Source organism: Melanostigma gelatinosum, assembly GCF_949748355.1.
Source record: "Melanostigma gelatinosum genome assembly, chromosome: 17".
In the NCBI taxonomy this organism is placed as follows: domain Eukaryota; kingdom Metazoa; phylum Chordata; class Actinopteri; order Perciformes; family Zoarcidae; genus Melanostigma; species Melanostigma gelatinosum.
This window is the reverse complement of record NC_136650.1, coordinates 9,436,825-9,451,066: the sequence shown is the minus strand read 5'-3', so window position 1 is coordinate 9,451,066 and position 14,242 is coordinate 9,436,825. Positions and strand designations below refer to the sequence as shown.

Genomic DNA, 14,242 nt, shown 5'->3' with positions numbered 1-14,242 from the left:
GGTAATTACAAGCAAAAGAGAGACATGCCAGAGAGTAGCTCCAGTTATAAACAAAGTCAAATATAATGATAATAATTTCTCTCTGGAAACATTACTATTCACTACTGTTGGAGTGTTTGCTTCTTGACAGACTGTCTATTTCTGTATGTTTAGGCTGACTCAAATTCTCTACTTTATTGCAATGAATTTGAAGTGTACCAATTGACCACTCTCTATTTTACCTATAGAATTAGAGCCACTTTATTATTCTTTTCAGGAAACTTACAAGGACATTTTTAGGACATTAAGAATGTACAGACCCGAACAATTAAGTTTGAGCTACTTTTCTAAACTCAAAGCAAACCTCTGATGATGTCCTAGGAAACAAATGTACATAGATAGTTAATAAAATGAACTGTAGGTGTCACTCTGGGCATTTGTGACAAAGATATGACGGTGTTACCCGTTTCGTTGGGTTTTCCAACCCTCATTTTAATACAACAATTAGCAAACAAATAAAAAAATGTGAATAAAAACAGACATGGACAAGTACAAAAAAAAGTTCTGTCTTTACTTCAGAGTTCAGTACCTTCCCCTCCCCACCTGGTGTGGGACTCACTGGTTCCACCAGGAGGCGCCAGAGCAGAGCACAGCACAGATACCAGTACAAAATGAAACGGAACAGCAGAGAGAGCAAGAAAAAGAAAGGCAACTTGGACATTGAATAAAGAAAAGTAAAGAGTTGACAGAGGGAAGAATAGTTATAAACACCGTATACCGTGACAGAAATGTGAAAAAATGGGAATTGTTCGCTCTTAAGTTATTTGGTCTAATTCAAGGCCTCTTGCAGCGCAGAGGCCAGAATATAAACATAAACAGATCAGACAGTTACTGCATTGGTTCACATGCACCCCCCGTCCAACTCTTTTTTTTTTGTTAAAGGACTATGCACATCTGATGACACTACTTGCTTTGCCAACACCATCCAAAAGCACTGACTTCACAATTCATGTGTACGGCAGAGATAAAAAGAAATGGTTGACTCAAATGTACTGTATAAAAAAGCCAAAACATCGTACTGTATACAACCAAGACACATAAGTTTAACTCATTCTTTTTGTTCATTGGTCAACTCTGTAGCATGTTCACAACTGATGGAAGTTCCACACAATTGTTTTGTCCTCATATTTACAACTAGATCTGTGAAGTGGATGAAATCTTGGCCGGGGTCTCCTTTGGGTTAATCAGCACTGGGTACCAAACGACAGCTGTACGTGGTCAAAGTGTGTGTACGTGTGCGTGTGTGGAGGAACGGAGTCCAATTTAAATTTAAAAGATATGCCCCCCCCACCCAAATACTTTTGTTTCACAAAATACTACTGATGTGGTTTTCGATTTTCTTTCCACTTGCTTGCAGTAAAAGGACAATGTGATAGGCTATTGATAAAATGTATTCTGATGGCAAATAAAGCTGTGAATCAATTCATGAATGAAACAAGGTCCCTTTTAGATTTTCAGGCACTCTTTCACTTATTTTTTTCTCCATTTTTTTAAAGATTGTATATATCATGTATTAATTTAAAGCCAAGAAAAATGGAGAATAACGCTGATGATCTGAGTCACTGCATCAATACACACTCGGAGAATATTTCAACATTACGTTCTCCGTCTAACGTGGGTTTGTGTGTTTGAAATGTCGTCACACTCCCGTGGTGCACGAGTCGATCACAGTCAGTCATCGCGGGAGCGTCGGTGCCAGTCAGTCACAAAGTGTGTGAGGTAGTGTTTTGGTGTCAGTGCTTTGCTGGTTGGCAGTCGAGATGTCTGAAGGACTGTGTAGTTTGACATTCATCATTTCTTTTGACTCGTTTTTGGGTGGGGGGTTAGGGGTTAGACATGCTATATATAAGCATGAATGTCAATGAGTGTGTTTCTCTGTGTAGTGAACAAGTAAAGGGCTAGTCAAGAGAAGCGAGTAGCTGACATGACACACAGGTCATTCAGTTCGATCAAAGCAAAGAACATCTCTACATCTCTACATCAACATCTCACATAAGGACAAATCCTTATGTGAAGCACCTCCATGCTCCTCCTTTTGTCACCCACTCCTCAACTCTCATTAGCGGCCACCAGCTGGCCTAACCCCTGGCGCACAAACACGGCCTGGATGTCCTTGGTCTTGATGCAGAAGTCACAGGCCCAGACGGCGGCGCTCTCTCGCGTCAGCAGCCCGTACGCCGGCTCGGTCAGGCCTGTGCAGTCGCGGTGGAACCAGCGTTGGCACGACGCCTCGCACAGGATGGCGTCCTGGTCGTCGTGCACCTCCGCCATGCAGAGGCCACAAGGGAAGACCATCCCGGGGCCGCCGAGTTTTCCGGGGCCGGTGCCAGGCCCGGTCGAGGGGGCAGCGGGGCCGGGGGGCAGCGGAGACTGGGTGTTTGGGGTCGAAGTGGAGTTAGAGGGGGGATTGGGGTTGCTGCCAGGAGTGTTGCCTCCGTTGTTGTTGGTCATGCTGTTCTGACCCGGGTTGGGGGCCGCATTTGGCATGGGACCACCAGCACCGGGAGTGTTGTTCTGCTGGTTGTACGGAGTGGAGCCAGGGGCAGAGTTCGGTGGGGTGGATTGCTGCTGCTGCTGGGTAGAGTTGTTAGAATTGGGGGTGTTTGCATTGCTGGGGGTTTGTAGCTGACTGGGCGGTGGATGCTGTTGCTGGCCTGGTCCATTCAGGGGACCAGTAGGAGAAGAGTTGGAGTTAGGCTGCGGAGGTGCTGAGGGAGGCTGACCGGGTGTATTGGAATTGGGCTGCTGGACGTCAGGGTGGCCAGGGAAGCCTCCTCCTGGTTGCGGGGGCCCGGAGTTAGGAGGGCCAGGAGGGGTATTATTAGGAGGGGGGCCGTTAGGATTTAGGCTAAGCTGCTGTTGCTGCTGCTGCTGTTGCTGCTGCTGTTGCTGCTGCTGTTGCTGCTGCTGCTGCTGCTGTTGTTGTTGTTGTTGTTGCTGCTGCTGCTGCTGAGGCCCAGGTGGAGGCCCTCCTCCACCAAAGTTTTTTACATCCTCGTTGCCTGGCCCTGGCGGACTGGGGCCAGGGTAGGGTCCATCCTGCGAGGGAGGGAACTGTCCTTGAGGGGGCATACCTGGTAACCCACCCACCATGTTGCCTCCGGGGCCACCGCCCATGCCACCCATCATGTTCATCCCAGGACCCATGCCTCCTCCCATAGGAGGCAGGGGGCCATGCGGGGGCCCTCTGGGACCTCCGCCACCAGGTAATGGTGGGCTGTTGAATGGGTGTCCACCCTGTCCGTGTTGCTGCTGTGGAGGCATGCCAAACCTAGGGTGGGGTGGCCCCCCTCCCCCAGGACCTCCCATAGCCCCTGGAGACAACATGGGATTGAATCCTGGCCCGGGGTGCATGGGTGGGCTAAAGTTTGGGGGCATGTTGAACTGAGAAGGGCCACCAGGGGGGAACCCACCCCCTCCTCCCCCCCCACCACCTCCAAAGCCAGGCATTCCTCCAAAGCTAAGCTGGTGGTGAGGACCAGCGTTGGATGGAGGTCCGAACGGTAGCCTCCGTCCAGGTTGGCTGCCGCCGCCGCCACCGCCTGGTCCAGCTGGGCCTCCCATGAAGCCCATGCCTACGCCCATTCTGCCCCCACCGACATACCCACCTCCTCCACCTGGGCTGGGGATAAATGGAGCACTGCTTGGTGCACCTGTCCCAGTAGGTCGGGATGGGGGCCCGAAGTCATCGTCGAAGGGGTTGGAGGCGACCAGGTGGTCCACCATGGGGGTAGGAGGGGGTGCAAACTCCGTGAGGTGGGAGAATCCTGCCGCCTAAAACAAAAAGGATAACAAAAATACAGAATGATTGTTTTTATTGCTTTCCCAAGACCCGATCTCTTCGCAGTCTTCGTGGTCCACTCGTCAAACGCATAAAGAGAGAATGTTTCTTTGATGTGGCAAAGTAATCAAATTGCCAAAAACAACCATTACCTGGTTGGTGGATTTCCTCGCCTTCTTCTTCTCCGGGCTCTTCATCTGTGAAGCTGAAAGAGTGGAATATGGAGGGACGGGGTGGGAAAAGGAGAAATGTAATATTAGCCATAATAATAACAGGATTCCATGTATCATGCTATTCTATTGGTCCACCACCAATCAAGCACACCATCACATTTGGATTGGCCAATACCCCTGAGTGACAGAGTGGAGCAGCGTTAGACCTAGGCCCTCTTTTTTCCCCCAAGTCCAACAGTTGAGATGGATTCAATGATGGGACATAGACTGGCATGAGGACAAGATGCTGAACATCCAGGCGCCATCACCACCAAGGATATGAAGCCTTGGAATCGAGAAAAAAAATGACCCCGGCGAGAGGGAAAGAGGCCGCAAACAAGAGGCAGAAGAGGTAAGGTCAATGAGGGACAGGAAAAGACGAGGACATGAGAACGAGGAAACGGAGTTGAAGGAACATTTATAGCAAGATAGACATGAACCCCGTCCACAGATCCACTCTGTGAGAAACAGCCACCACCGGAGACAGTCGTGAAGTTTACACATGGGGGGGGGGGGCGAGAAGGGAGTTGCTGACAGCACCAGTGCAGCCCATTGCAGCGCAGTAATGGATGATTCCGGTCTGATTGGGAGATGGGTGAAATTTATTCCTACCTTTGCTTCGTTTTCCTTGTCCCGCCAGTAGTTTCCCCGATTCGGCAGCCATTAGCTAATTATGACTGTCGGTGAAGTGGCATATCACCGTTCATGTGCAAGAAAAAAAAAGTTTACAAAAAATGACGACGTCTTGAAGGCTACGAGCCGAGTGGGTGGAATCTGCTTTCAGGTCATGTCAATCACGTTAAAATGGTTATCATCACAGCAGTTAGTAACACGTATTTTATATTATAACGCCGGCCCAGGTCTGCAAACTCCGTTGCTGCTGCTGCAAAATATTTCGCCACGGTGTCTGTCACGCCGGGATTTGGTCACCAAATAAAACGTCAGGTAAAAACTCAGCTGGTTCACGTTATTTATTAGCACAAGTTCGCCTCGTTGAAAACCAGATCCAGCTAGCTGAGTGAAACTGGTTGCTCGCTACCTGGCTTGACTGTCAGTACAAGCAAGTTACAAGAGCACCCCCCCCACACCTCCCTCTGTAAATGATCACTTACAGATGTGTAGCAAAGAAGTCCACCAGCTAGCTAACGCGAGCTAGTTTCTACCTCGGCTAACTAGCTAGCCACGTTACTCAATGTGGCTTGCTAGCAGCGGTGAGATTTTACCCCAGTAGCGGCAACACTGGAACATTAATCCGAAACTGTGATGTGCCGTTCTACAGTCATTTGTGAAAAGGTGCACTCAGTTCCACTTATCACAGCATTTATAAGATAAAGCAATTGATCATGTTTTGAAAACTGTTGTTTACTATGCTAACATTAGCTTGCTAGCTAACGTTAGCATGCCACTGAAGATAGCTAGCCATCTTGCAGACTGTCTTGGAAGCAAACTGTACCCTTTCTCCGTTGCTTTCTCTGCTGTCCTTTAAATTGAAACTCTCTGGTGTGTCATTGCCAGAAACCAGTCCTCACACGGTGTATGCTTGTTGATCCACCATTCAACTATAATTCATTCAAAAACGCAAATTTTGCCATAATTATCATGGCCTACTGTCGCCACCGGACAAAGAGGGGCAAGCAGGAGTATCGCGCACCATGGAAGGTTACATCGCATCACAAACATGGGGGAGTCGATATGTATGCTTCATGAAATTAAAAAGTATTAAACATTATAGCGATTAAAACACAGGTTGTGTTGTATAGTAAATACTATTAAAATGTTTTTTTTTGTTTTTAACGATCTGTATAACCGTGGTTAATAGTATTTTACTAAATTGACAGAATACGTGTCATACCTATCACTTGTATATGTGGAGCAGCTCAAAACAGACCATTTCCCAACGATACCCGAATTAAAGGAGTGGAGATTAATTAGACAGCCAAGTAAACACATTATGAAGTGACATTAATATTAATATTTAATTAACATCCAACATCAAATTATTAACATAACTATCAACTTTATCAATTTAAGTCGTATGGGGACAAAAAAGTTAACATGAATGGAAGTAAGCTTCTATACAGATGTTTTCAAATTCCAGAGCCTAATCAAAATGTATTGAAATACCAACATTTTAGAAGTCCAATATAGTTTTTTTTCATGACTTTTTCAAGTTTATTCTTTATTTTTTGGTTAACAGATATTTTAATGTAAATATTTATTGTGATGTTGTAGTTTCAAACAGAACCTACATAAATTACAAAGCCATCGAATACGCAATGTGTCGAATAATCTTGAAGTAAAATAACTCCCCAAAAGGCTATTCTACCATGGTGTCTAATTAAAAGCTTAACACCGCCCACCCGGTCCTGCCTCCCCTCTTAACTTGAGATACCCCCTCCCCTCTCTATACTCCAGGCGCAGTCAGGAGCCCCATTGCGACAGTAGAAGGTTGTGAAAGACCAGATAAGCCACTTTGGGAATGGGACCACAAATCAGAAGCAAGAATAACTTTGCCTTCTTTCGGGTGCTCCCACTCCGAAGACATCTTTTCATCCAACGGGAATGAACTATTCCTCTTAAGAAGAAGGAACAGGTGTAAGACAATCACAAATGGGATAAAGTAGTGGTATTTGTTTCTTTTTTTTTCTTTTTTGCCAAATAGGCATGTAGCCTATTTTGTACAAACGTTGTTTTTTTAAGTTGAAAGTTTAAGAATAGAACCATTGGCTTTTGGACGCATTTCTGACATGCTCTAAATTGAGGTGTGGAGATCCTTTAGTCTACACATGCTCTATCCTAGAATAAAGCAACGGAAGGAAGTCTTTTGTTGGAAAGGCTGTGATTTCTAAAGGTGCGTCTCTGGAGCCCTGTGGTGTATGGCGCTAAAAGGCGTCGGAGCAGGCAGAGAGGTTTAGTTTCCATCCGAGTCACAATGGCAAAGTGGTTCAAGGAGTTCCCCATCAATCTGAAGAATGGTGCCGACAGGATCCGCTCAGCCTCCGAATCAGGCTCACAACCTAAAGCCGGGCTGGTGGCCAGCATCGGTACCAAAACAACAGGCTCCAAAACGGGCCATCGCAAAAACTGTTCTGGTGACAACGCAGGCGGAGGAGTTGGAGGAGTCGGGTCTCTCCTGTCCGGAAGAAACCGAAAGAACTCCGCCATTGAGCTGAGTAGAAACGGTGCCATATCGCCGAAAGATGGGAAAATCTGGGAGAACCTCCTGTCCGGGAAAAGCCGCAAGAACTCCAAAGCGGAGCCGGTGTTTGAGGAGCAGCACAGACCCCTGAAAAGCTCTCTGTCTGCCAACGCGTTCATCAACCGGCTGATCAGAGTGGACAAACAGGACAAAAGCCCCAACTTCAACAGCGCCACCATCACCAATCAAGTGGTACCCGAAGCAGAGAAACCAGTCCAGTGCAAGACCGAGACGGTGAGCAGCCGATGCGATCTATAAGCCCCTTGTATCTTTTTTGAGACTTGAGTTTTATTATATCACAAGGGAACGTAATTTGGCTCTAAATGAACGTTTTCTAACAGTTGTTTGCTGATTTAGATTTGTTTCCTGGTCGGCTTCGTTTGTCTGAAAACTACTCAGATGTTACATGATTAGTTTATAATAGCACAATATTAAGGATTACTCCACCAAAGATAGCTATAACTTAAAATGAGCTTTACGTCTTACAATACATCAGTAAGTACCTTGAGATGTATTTCATTGATTCCATTTTCTGCTACTTGATACTTTCAAACATTGTACTTTTTACTCCGCCGCTTTACTTACTGGTTACTTTACAGTTTGGGAGTATTTTTACAAAATATAATAGACATAATGTTTAAGATTAAGCTGCCCGGCAATTTATAAAGCAACTAAAATAATTCCCAGATTTAGCAGCAGCAACATTAGTGATCACTGATCAACAGCAATTATAATCTAGTAATGGGCCGCTCTGCATAATACTTTTACTTGTCATCTAAGTATTTTTAGATTGTGGTATTACACTACTTTTAATTCAGTAAACAATCTGTACTTCTTTCAGCACTGGTAATCATAACCTCATAATATAATAGAATGATATCGTAACATAACAGTATGACAGTGATCATTCTGTCAGGTACATTTTTATGGCACCCAAACTTCAGTCAATCATTTTACTTCATTTCTACACCATGGTATTGTTACTTTTACTCAAGTAAACCGCTGCTGATTGATCGCTAGTGTTGGGATGGGAAATGAAATGTATTTTAATTGAATCTGTGTCAGCATTCTCTTATTCTAGCGGCATGTAGTGTCATCAATGTTGACAACAATGTAACAAAGGATCCAGTCCAAGCTGTGAAAATTGATATTGTTGTTTTAGCTTCTCCCGCCCCTTTGTCTCCACTATACCCATTGTGTCCACTCCTCCCAGTCCGTCTTTCTATCTCTCTGTCTCTTCCTCTCCACCCTTCACCAACGACCTCGCCTTGAACACAAAGCTGTGGTCGGACATAAGGCCTTACCTTCCTCTCCTGTACGTTATCTGGCTCAGTATTCCTCTTTTCTCACCCCTCCTTCCTCCACCTCATCCCCCTCTTTCACTGGATTCAGCCCCCCCCCCCCTGGTGAAGAAGGCTATCATGTTATAATAAGCATCGTGTTATTTGACACTTAGGCGCTAACCCAAGTCCCCTCCAGCTTGGCTTTGAAAAAAAAGGAGAGAAAGATAGTGAAGTGAGGGGAGAGATGAGAGAGATGGGGAGAACAAAATACACACAAAAGAGAGAAAGAATCAAATGGGAGTTTTATATTTCAGGAAGGGAGTAAATCCCTGTTATTGATCTCCACTGCAGCCACCGGGTGTGATTGTTACTGTTTGTTGTATTTCCTTGTTAATAAAGAATATGATGTTATTTCAATGTGTAACATGCTATTAGACCTGCATATGTATACTTGTGTTGTAGTCTGCATCTAAAGCGCTCTTAACAGCTATCTGACTTTCAGCCTGTCAAGCATCTGCTACTTTATTCAAACACCAACTAATGCAAACATGTCTTTGGCAAGGGAACACGACTGGAAGCGATTAGAGGGAGACAACTTCACGTTACAGGATGCCATTGTCTCTTGGCCAGTGGCTTGTAAAACAAACAAGAAGTTATATGGCACTGATAAGATGACAGGACAGTCAGGCGTAACCGGTGTCGCAGAATAGAGGCTGTGAACAGACAGATGTGAATGTGAAGAGAGTGGGATTTACAACAAAGAGTGCCTCTGCAGACAAGATAAGATGTCTGGTATTCCTCTGATCGGTTCTTTTTGTGTGTGTGACATCGACACCAACCGTACTACAGCTGAAATAATGAATCGATCGGTCGGTCGCAATTTAATTGGCAACTGTTTTGATAATTGATTAACTGCAAGAATGAGGATATTCTGTCTGTGACACATCATAGCATATTGAACATCTTTAGGTTTGGGACTTTTGTTTGGACATTTGGTCAAATATAATGTGTATTCTTCACTATTTTCTGACATTTTATACAGAAGGTGATACATTTATTAGTCAGGAAAATATTCAGAAGATTCAATGATAATTCAAATAATTGTTAGTTGCAGCCCTATTTTGAACTAGATGGTATCTAACACTATCAATTATATAAATGCAATTTATTACGTACCAAATACTGATTCTGGAACAGTCCATGGTCTTATTTTCCTTTTCTTTCCCGTATATTTAGTTGAATATTGGTACTACTACTACTTGAAGTGGCAGAGGTTGGGCGATTCAACCATTTATTTGCTTTAAAACATCTGTGTCAACTTCTCTGCAGCTGTATCTGCTGGAAACGTCAGACGCAATTGTAGCCCTAGTTGGGCAATCCCATTTTCTTGTTTTATGCTCCTGGCACATTTTTAGCCCAACAACAATATTTGATGCCTTTCAGGAAACGTAGCCTATACTGTTTTTACATCTAATTATGCATAAAAAGAAATGGTGATTTCCTGTGTTTTTTTTTATCCAGGTGATCATCCTAGAGGATTACGCAGATCCCTTTGATGCTCAGAAGACCAGAGAGCAAAGGGAGGCAGAGAGGGTCGGGGAGAACGATGGCTACATGGAGCCGTACGATGCCCAGCAGATGATCACTGGTGAGACGTTCATCAATGTGCTCTTACTGCCTCCTCTTGTAGCTGTCAGCTGTGGCGCCGATGTTTCATTCGGCCCCTGAATCACAGAATCTGTACAGCTGACGTTTCACACACGTCACACCCCCGTGTGAACGAATCCCATTTTCAGTCTCTGCGGGCCGAGCGGCGAGAGCACAAAAACTCACTCCTCGAGTGCTCTCTCTGCACCCCACGGGGGTTGCCGTGGCAACTGCGCTGCGTTCGGACAATGGGTGCAGTTTCCTGCCCCCTGCTTCCTCTTTCCTGTCTCTGTTTCCTGGTACCATTCTCTAAAAAGGAAGTCGGCCCTCAGTGCCCCCCCCCCCCCCACCTCCTCTCTGTGTAACCCCCTATATGGACCTGTCTGACCATTTATCAAAACTTGCCAGCATCTAGGAAGACCGGTGCAGTCCGTCTGGCCAATCGCATGCTCTCCCGACCTTTCATTCCATCACTCCATTGTTTTAACTAAAAGGGTTACACAATAGCCCGCTGTGAATGCGAATGGTTTATTGCAGTTCAATCAGTGCCTGTGCTACTTCCAGGCCTCCTCAGAGAAGTCTGCAGAGGATGTGATGATGTGACTGAGTCAATTTATGAGCCTTAAATCATACTGAGGAAGTAAGCAAGAGTCTGATGTCACTGTGGCTCAACAAGCAAGGCAGATGAGTTACTGACCTGAATCCTCTTTTATAAAGGCTTTAAAAGTAGTCCAAAATGAATAAATCCTTCACTAACCTCACCTCTGAAACAAAATCTATTCATTTAGAACTTAATTAACATGTATTAATGTATTACCAACATTCATAACAGCATCATAGCCAAATGAAAAGGCTACATCTCTGCAGGCTGCCTCTCTGCGTTGTGGTTCTATGCTGATCTCTCAGCACAGATTTGAATCTTTAATCCCTTGTTTTCTACCTGCCAGAGATTAGACGTCGGGGGTCCAAGGACCTGCTGAAGGTGTGTGTGCTGATGGAGGCCAGCGAGGGAACGGCGGAGGACAGTCAGCCCGTGCCCTTACAGATATATGACGTCCCGTATGAGGGCAGCGGTGACGGGGACAAGGCGGCCGTCACGCGGCCCGAGCTGGATCGCCGACCCTCCACTGAGTACGAGCTGCCCTGGGAGTGGAAGAAAGAGCACATTGTCAAAACTCTGTCAGGTACATCAGACGTTTTTTTTACGCCACAGCCAACTTGATCGCAGACACAAAGACATCTGAGAACAAGCTAAGCACCAAGGAAATGTTTGCTCAAGCACACCTGAACTGAATTTCTTGCACTTTTAGATTGCTAATCTTTTCTTTATCTTTATAACTTAAATAGTAATGCTTTTAAAAGCAAGTAAAAGACATACATCAGCAGCTGGAGTGTTGCTGAACTCGTATATAACCCTACCACTTCTCCATCTTAGATCAGGCCTGCTCTCACATTTATATTTCATATGCTGCATAGACCAACAGCATATTGAATCACATCTTGCATGATTCATCAAACCGCCGTCTTCTCATTCTATATTGGAGGCTTCGGCACAAAGTTCAAACTCAGGCACAGAGTCAGTTCTATCTTGACGTGAATTGATATCTTCTCTCGTCTCTCCTCTTCCCCCAGCACAGTTTGACAGCCCTGAGCACCAAACCAAAGAGGAGACGCCTCACCCGACACTCACCAGGCAGCCCCAACATCCGCTGGCCCAGCCTCCGCAGCAGCATCAGCACCTGAGGCAGAAAAGCTGGACCCAGAAGATCCTGCGGTCCTCCCCTACGACGCTGTCGCCACCCTGCGCCCCCGGAAACATCCCCGACACCGAGGCCCGTTGTGTTGACCCCTGCCTGCCCCTGGAAAAACAGAGGTGAGGAGCAGAAGTGACCCCGTGGGTGCACAAAACGTGCACGACTCAAACTGTTTTCGTCAGAATGTGTCTGCGCACGTGTCTTATAAACCGCACTCCAGATTGTTAATAGATTTCAGAGTTACGCAAGAGTCATGCTCAAGAGGTTTGTATGAAAACGCAACCCCCCCCCCCCCCCCCCCCCCCCTCACTCTCACCCTCTTTCTCAGCTGGTACCATGGCTGTGTGACTCGTCAGGAGGCGGAGTTTCAGCTGCAGTCCTGCAAAGAGGCCAGCTTCCTGGTCAGGAACAGCGAGTCGGACTGCAGCAAGTACTCCATCGCCCTCAAGTGAGTGCAGCCTGAAAGTGCATCGGTAGTGTCTGAAGGGCTGAACTTGTACACATTGATCACATACTGTGTGCGCTATGAAAGGATTCAGATGGATTTGGTCCAGGTGTAAACTCAGCAGAGGAAAGTTGTTTGTGTCATAATTCCCTTTTTAAGAGTCAAACAAAAGATCCTCCCACTGTATTAAAGGCTCCCAGTGGTTGTAACAGTGGTTCGTTTCTTTCTAAAAGAGATTTTAATAAAAAAGAAAACTGCTTCATTCTCATTTCTTCTTCCTTGTCCTCTGTGTGACTCAGGACGAGCCACGGCTGTGTTCACATCATTGTTGCCCAGACCAAAGAAAACGGTTACACCCTGGACCAGAGCAGCTGCGTGTTCCCCAGCATCCCAGAGGTGGTGCATCACTACTGCTCCCGGCGTCTACCGTTCGACGGTGTTGAGCACATGACTCTGTTGCATCCAGTGCCTCGCGTCCACTGACTCCACCCAGCCCCACCTTAGCTATACAAAACGAACACACCTCTAGGCCTGCAGGGACAAAATGTTTCCAAAAACCAGTGTGTGAACCAGTGTGTGCTTCCACTGCTCCGTCTCACTTTATAACGTGACTGTGTGACCCTACTTTGTGTTATTTTGAATGATGATCAGAAAACATTTGCAGCTCACTCTGTGTCACTAGATGCCTCCTTCTGTCTTTATTTTACTCTGATGTTTAGCTGATGCAAAACATCTGTTTTGCTGTGAGACGATGAGGCAATTGGGACCAAGACTCATACACTGATGTTTTAATTATCCAATGTGGCTCTATTAGAAGCTACACGTAATATTGTTGTTGTGAAGTGAAATTTCCCATGAATTATAAAGTACTTCAAACTACAGAGTGAATCTCTGTAGTTTGTGGCTCTCTTTCCCCCTCTGGTGGATAAGATGCTACACTGCATTAAAATGCCAACACAAAGAAGTCTCTTCTTCCCTCAAAATTGATGGGTAAAATCCAAACACAGAGCATATCATTACACTTATTATGAACAAAGAGCAGCTATTTTAATATTTAGTGGTTGCAGCATGTTTCTAATATAATATATTAGAAACATGCTGCAACCACTAAATATTGTGGTTGCAGCTCTTATAGGAGCATAATATGCTCCTATAAGCTCTTATAGTTGTTGGTTGTAACCACTGCCCCTTGAGGACTTCCTCTGCTTCACTGTGAATGAGGGAGTTGTTTCCACTGTGTTATCTGCACTGTGAAGAATGAGTGATTCACCCTGATGTAATGTGCTTGGCGGGCCGTGGCTTTACAATGAGTTTGTGTTTTTCATGACACTTCATTTTCAGCTCAATGAACCTGTCCAATCTGGAGGAATACTTGTCAAATAAACCGGCAGATTATTGTAATTTGTGGTGAGAAAACATTGTAAAATTAACGTTTTTTGTCCGACTTCTTTACCTCTGGGGATCATTTATTGGGATCAGAAAGAAGGCCACAGGGGACCTCCAGCCTCGAGATTATTATAAGTGCAGAAATGAATGACACAACTGTTAAAAAAGCCATTGTTCATTCAGACCTGTGATGCCGTTCTCCCTCAGGGTTTAATGCCCCTTGGGGCTCAGAGGCACAACACCAAATTGACATAACTATATTGTATTCCCGAGAGTCATTTTTTTCTTTGTGCATTTGAAATGTAACTCAAACATTTGGCCTGGTACATGTGTACTCTTAGAGCTGCTGGAAATCATTTGGACAACTCTGATCTGGAACAAAGCCAGGATGACAATAAAACATGGTTTAACTGAGGCTCAGTTTTGTCTGATGTTCTCTTGTTTTGTAGGCCTGCCAGGTTTTATATCTCTTCGAAGATTGAAGCGAGGTCAGTTT

The 14,242-nt window shown here is 45.4% G+C and overlaps 2 protein-coding genes across 3 annotated transcripts; one reads left to right on the top strand and one right to left on the bottom strand.

Moving 5' to 3' along the window:
- Positions 1-240: 240 nt before the first annotated feature.
- Positions 241-5,641, bottom strand: pygo2 (pygopus homolog 2). Of its 2 annotated transcripts, none has more exons than XM_079288101.1 (3): positions 4,645-5,641; positions 3,973-4,025; positions 241-3,813 (listed from the first exon to the last, which is right to left on the bottom strand). In XM_079288101.1, exons 1-3 carry the CDS (start codon positions 4,694-4,696, stop codon positions 2,089-2,091), a joined length of 1,830 nt encoding a protein of 609 aa, XP_079144227.1. In that variant the 5' UTR covers positions 4,697-5,641; the 3' UTR covers positions 241-2,088. The 2 variants fall into 2 exon arrangements, with proteins under 2 accessions (XP_079144227.1, XP_079144228.1); XM_079288102.1 differs by having other exon boundaries at positions 5,486-5,641.
- A 1,062-nt stretch (positions 5,642-6,703) lies between these two features.
- Positions 6,704-13,374, top strand: LOC306791075 (SH2 domain-containing adapter protein E-like). The gene is made up of 6 exons (XM_079287694.1): positions 6,704-7,465; positions 10,036-10,162; positions 11,109-11,345; positions 11,794-12,034; positions 12,244-12,363; positions 12,660-13,374. The coding sequence occupies exons 1-6, from the start codon at positions 6,965-6,967 to the stop codon at positions 12,841-12,843; spliced, it is 1,410 nt and encodes a 469-aa protein (XP_079143820.1). The 5' UTR covers positions 6,704-6,964; the 3' UTR covers positions 12,844-13,374.
- Positions 13,375-14,242: the final 868 nt, after the last annotated feature.

What these genes read in the sequence shown, in the direction of transcription:
- pygo2 (XM_079288101.1), bottom strand. Translation starts at nt 4,696, where the DNA reads ATGGCTGCCGAATCGGGGAAACTACTGGCGGGACAAGGAAAACGAAGC. An exon ending in ACAAGGAAAACGAAGCAAAG is followed by an intron (nt 4,026 to 4,644) that starts GTAGGAATAAAT and finishes CCACTCTTTCAG; the next exon opens with CTTCACAGATGAAGAGCCCG. An exon ending in CGAGGAAATCCACCAACCAG is followed by an intron (nt 3,814 to 3,972) that starts GTAATGGTTGTT and finishes TTTTTGTTTTAG; the next exon opens with GCGGCAGGATTCTCCCACCT.
- LOC306791075 (XM_079287694.1), top strand. Translation starts at nt 6,965, where the DNA reads ATGGCAAAGTGGTTCAAGGAGTTCCCCATCAATCTGAAGAATGGTGCC. An exon ending in TGCCCAGCAGATGATCACTG is followed by an intron (nt 10,163 to 11,108) that starts GTGAGACGTTCA and finishes TCTACCTGCCAG; the next exon opens with AGATTAGACGTCGGGGGTCC. An exon ending in CTGCCCCTGGAAAAACAGAG is followed by an intron (nt 12,035 to 12,243) that starts GTGAGGAGCAGA and finishes CCTCTTTCTCAG; the next exon opens with CTGGTACCATGGCTGTGTGA.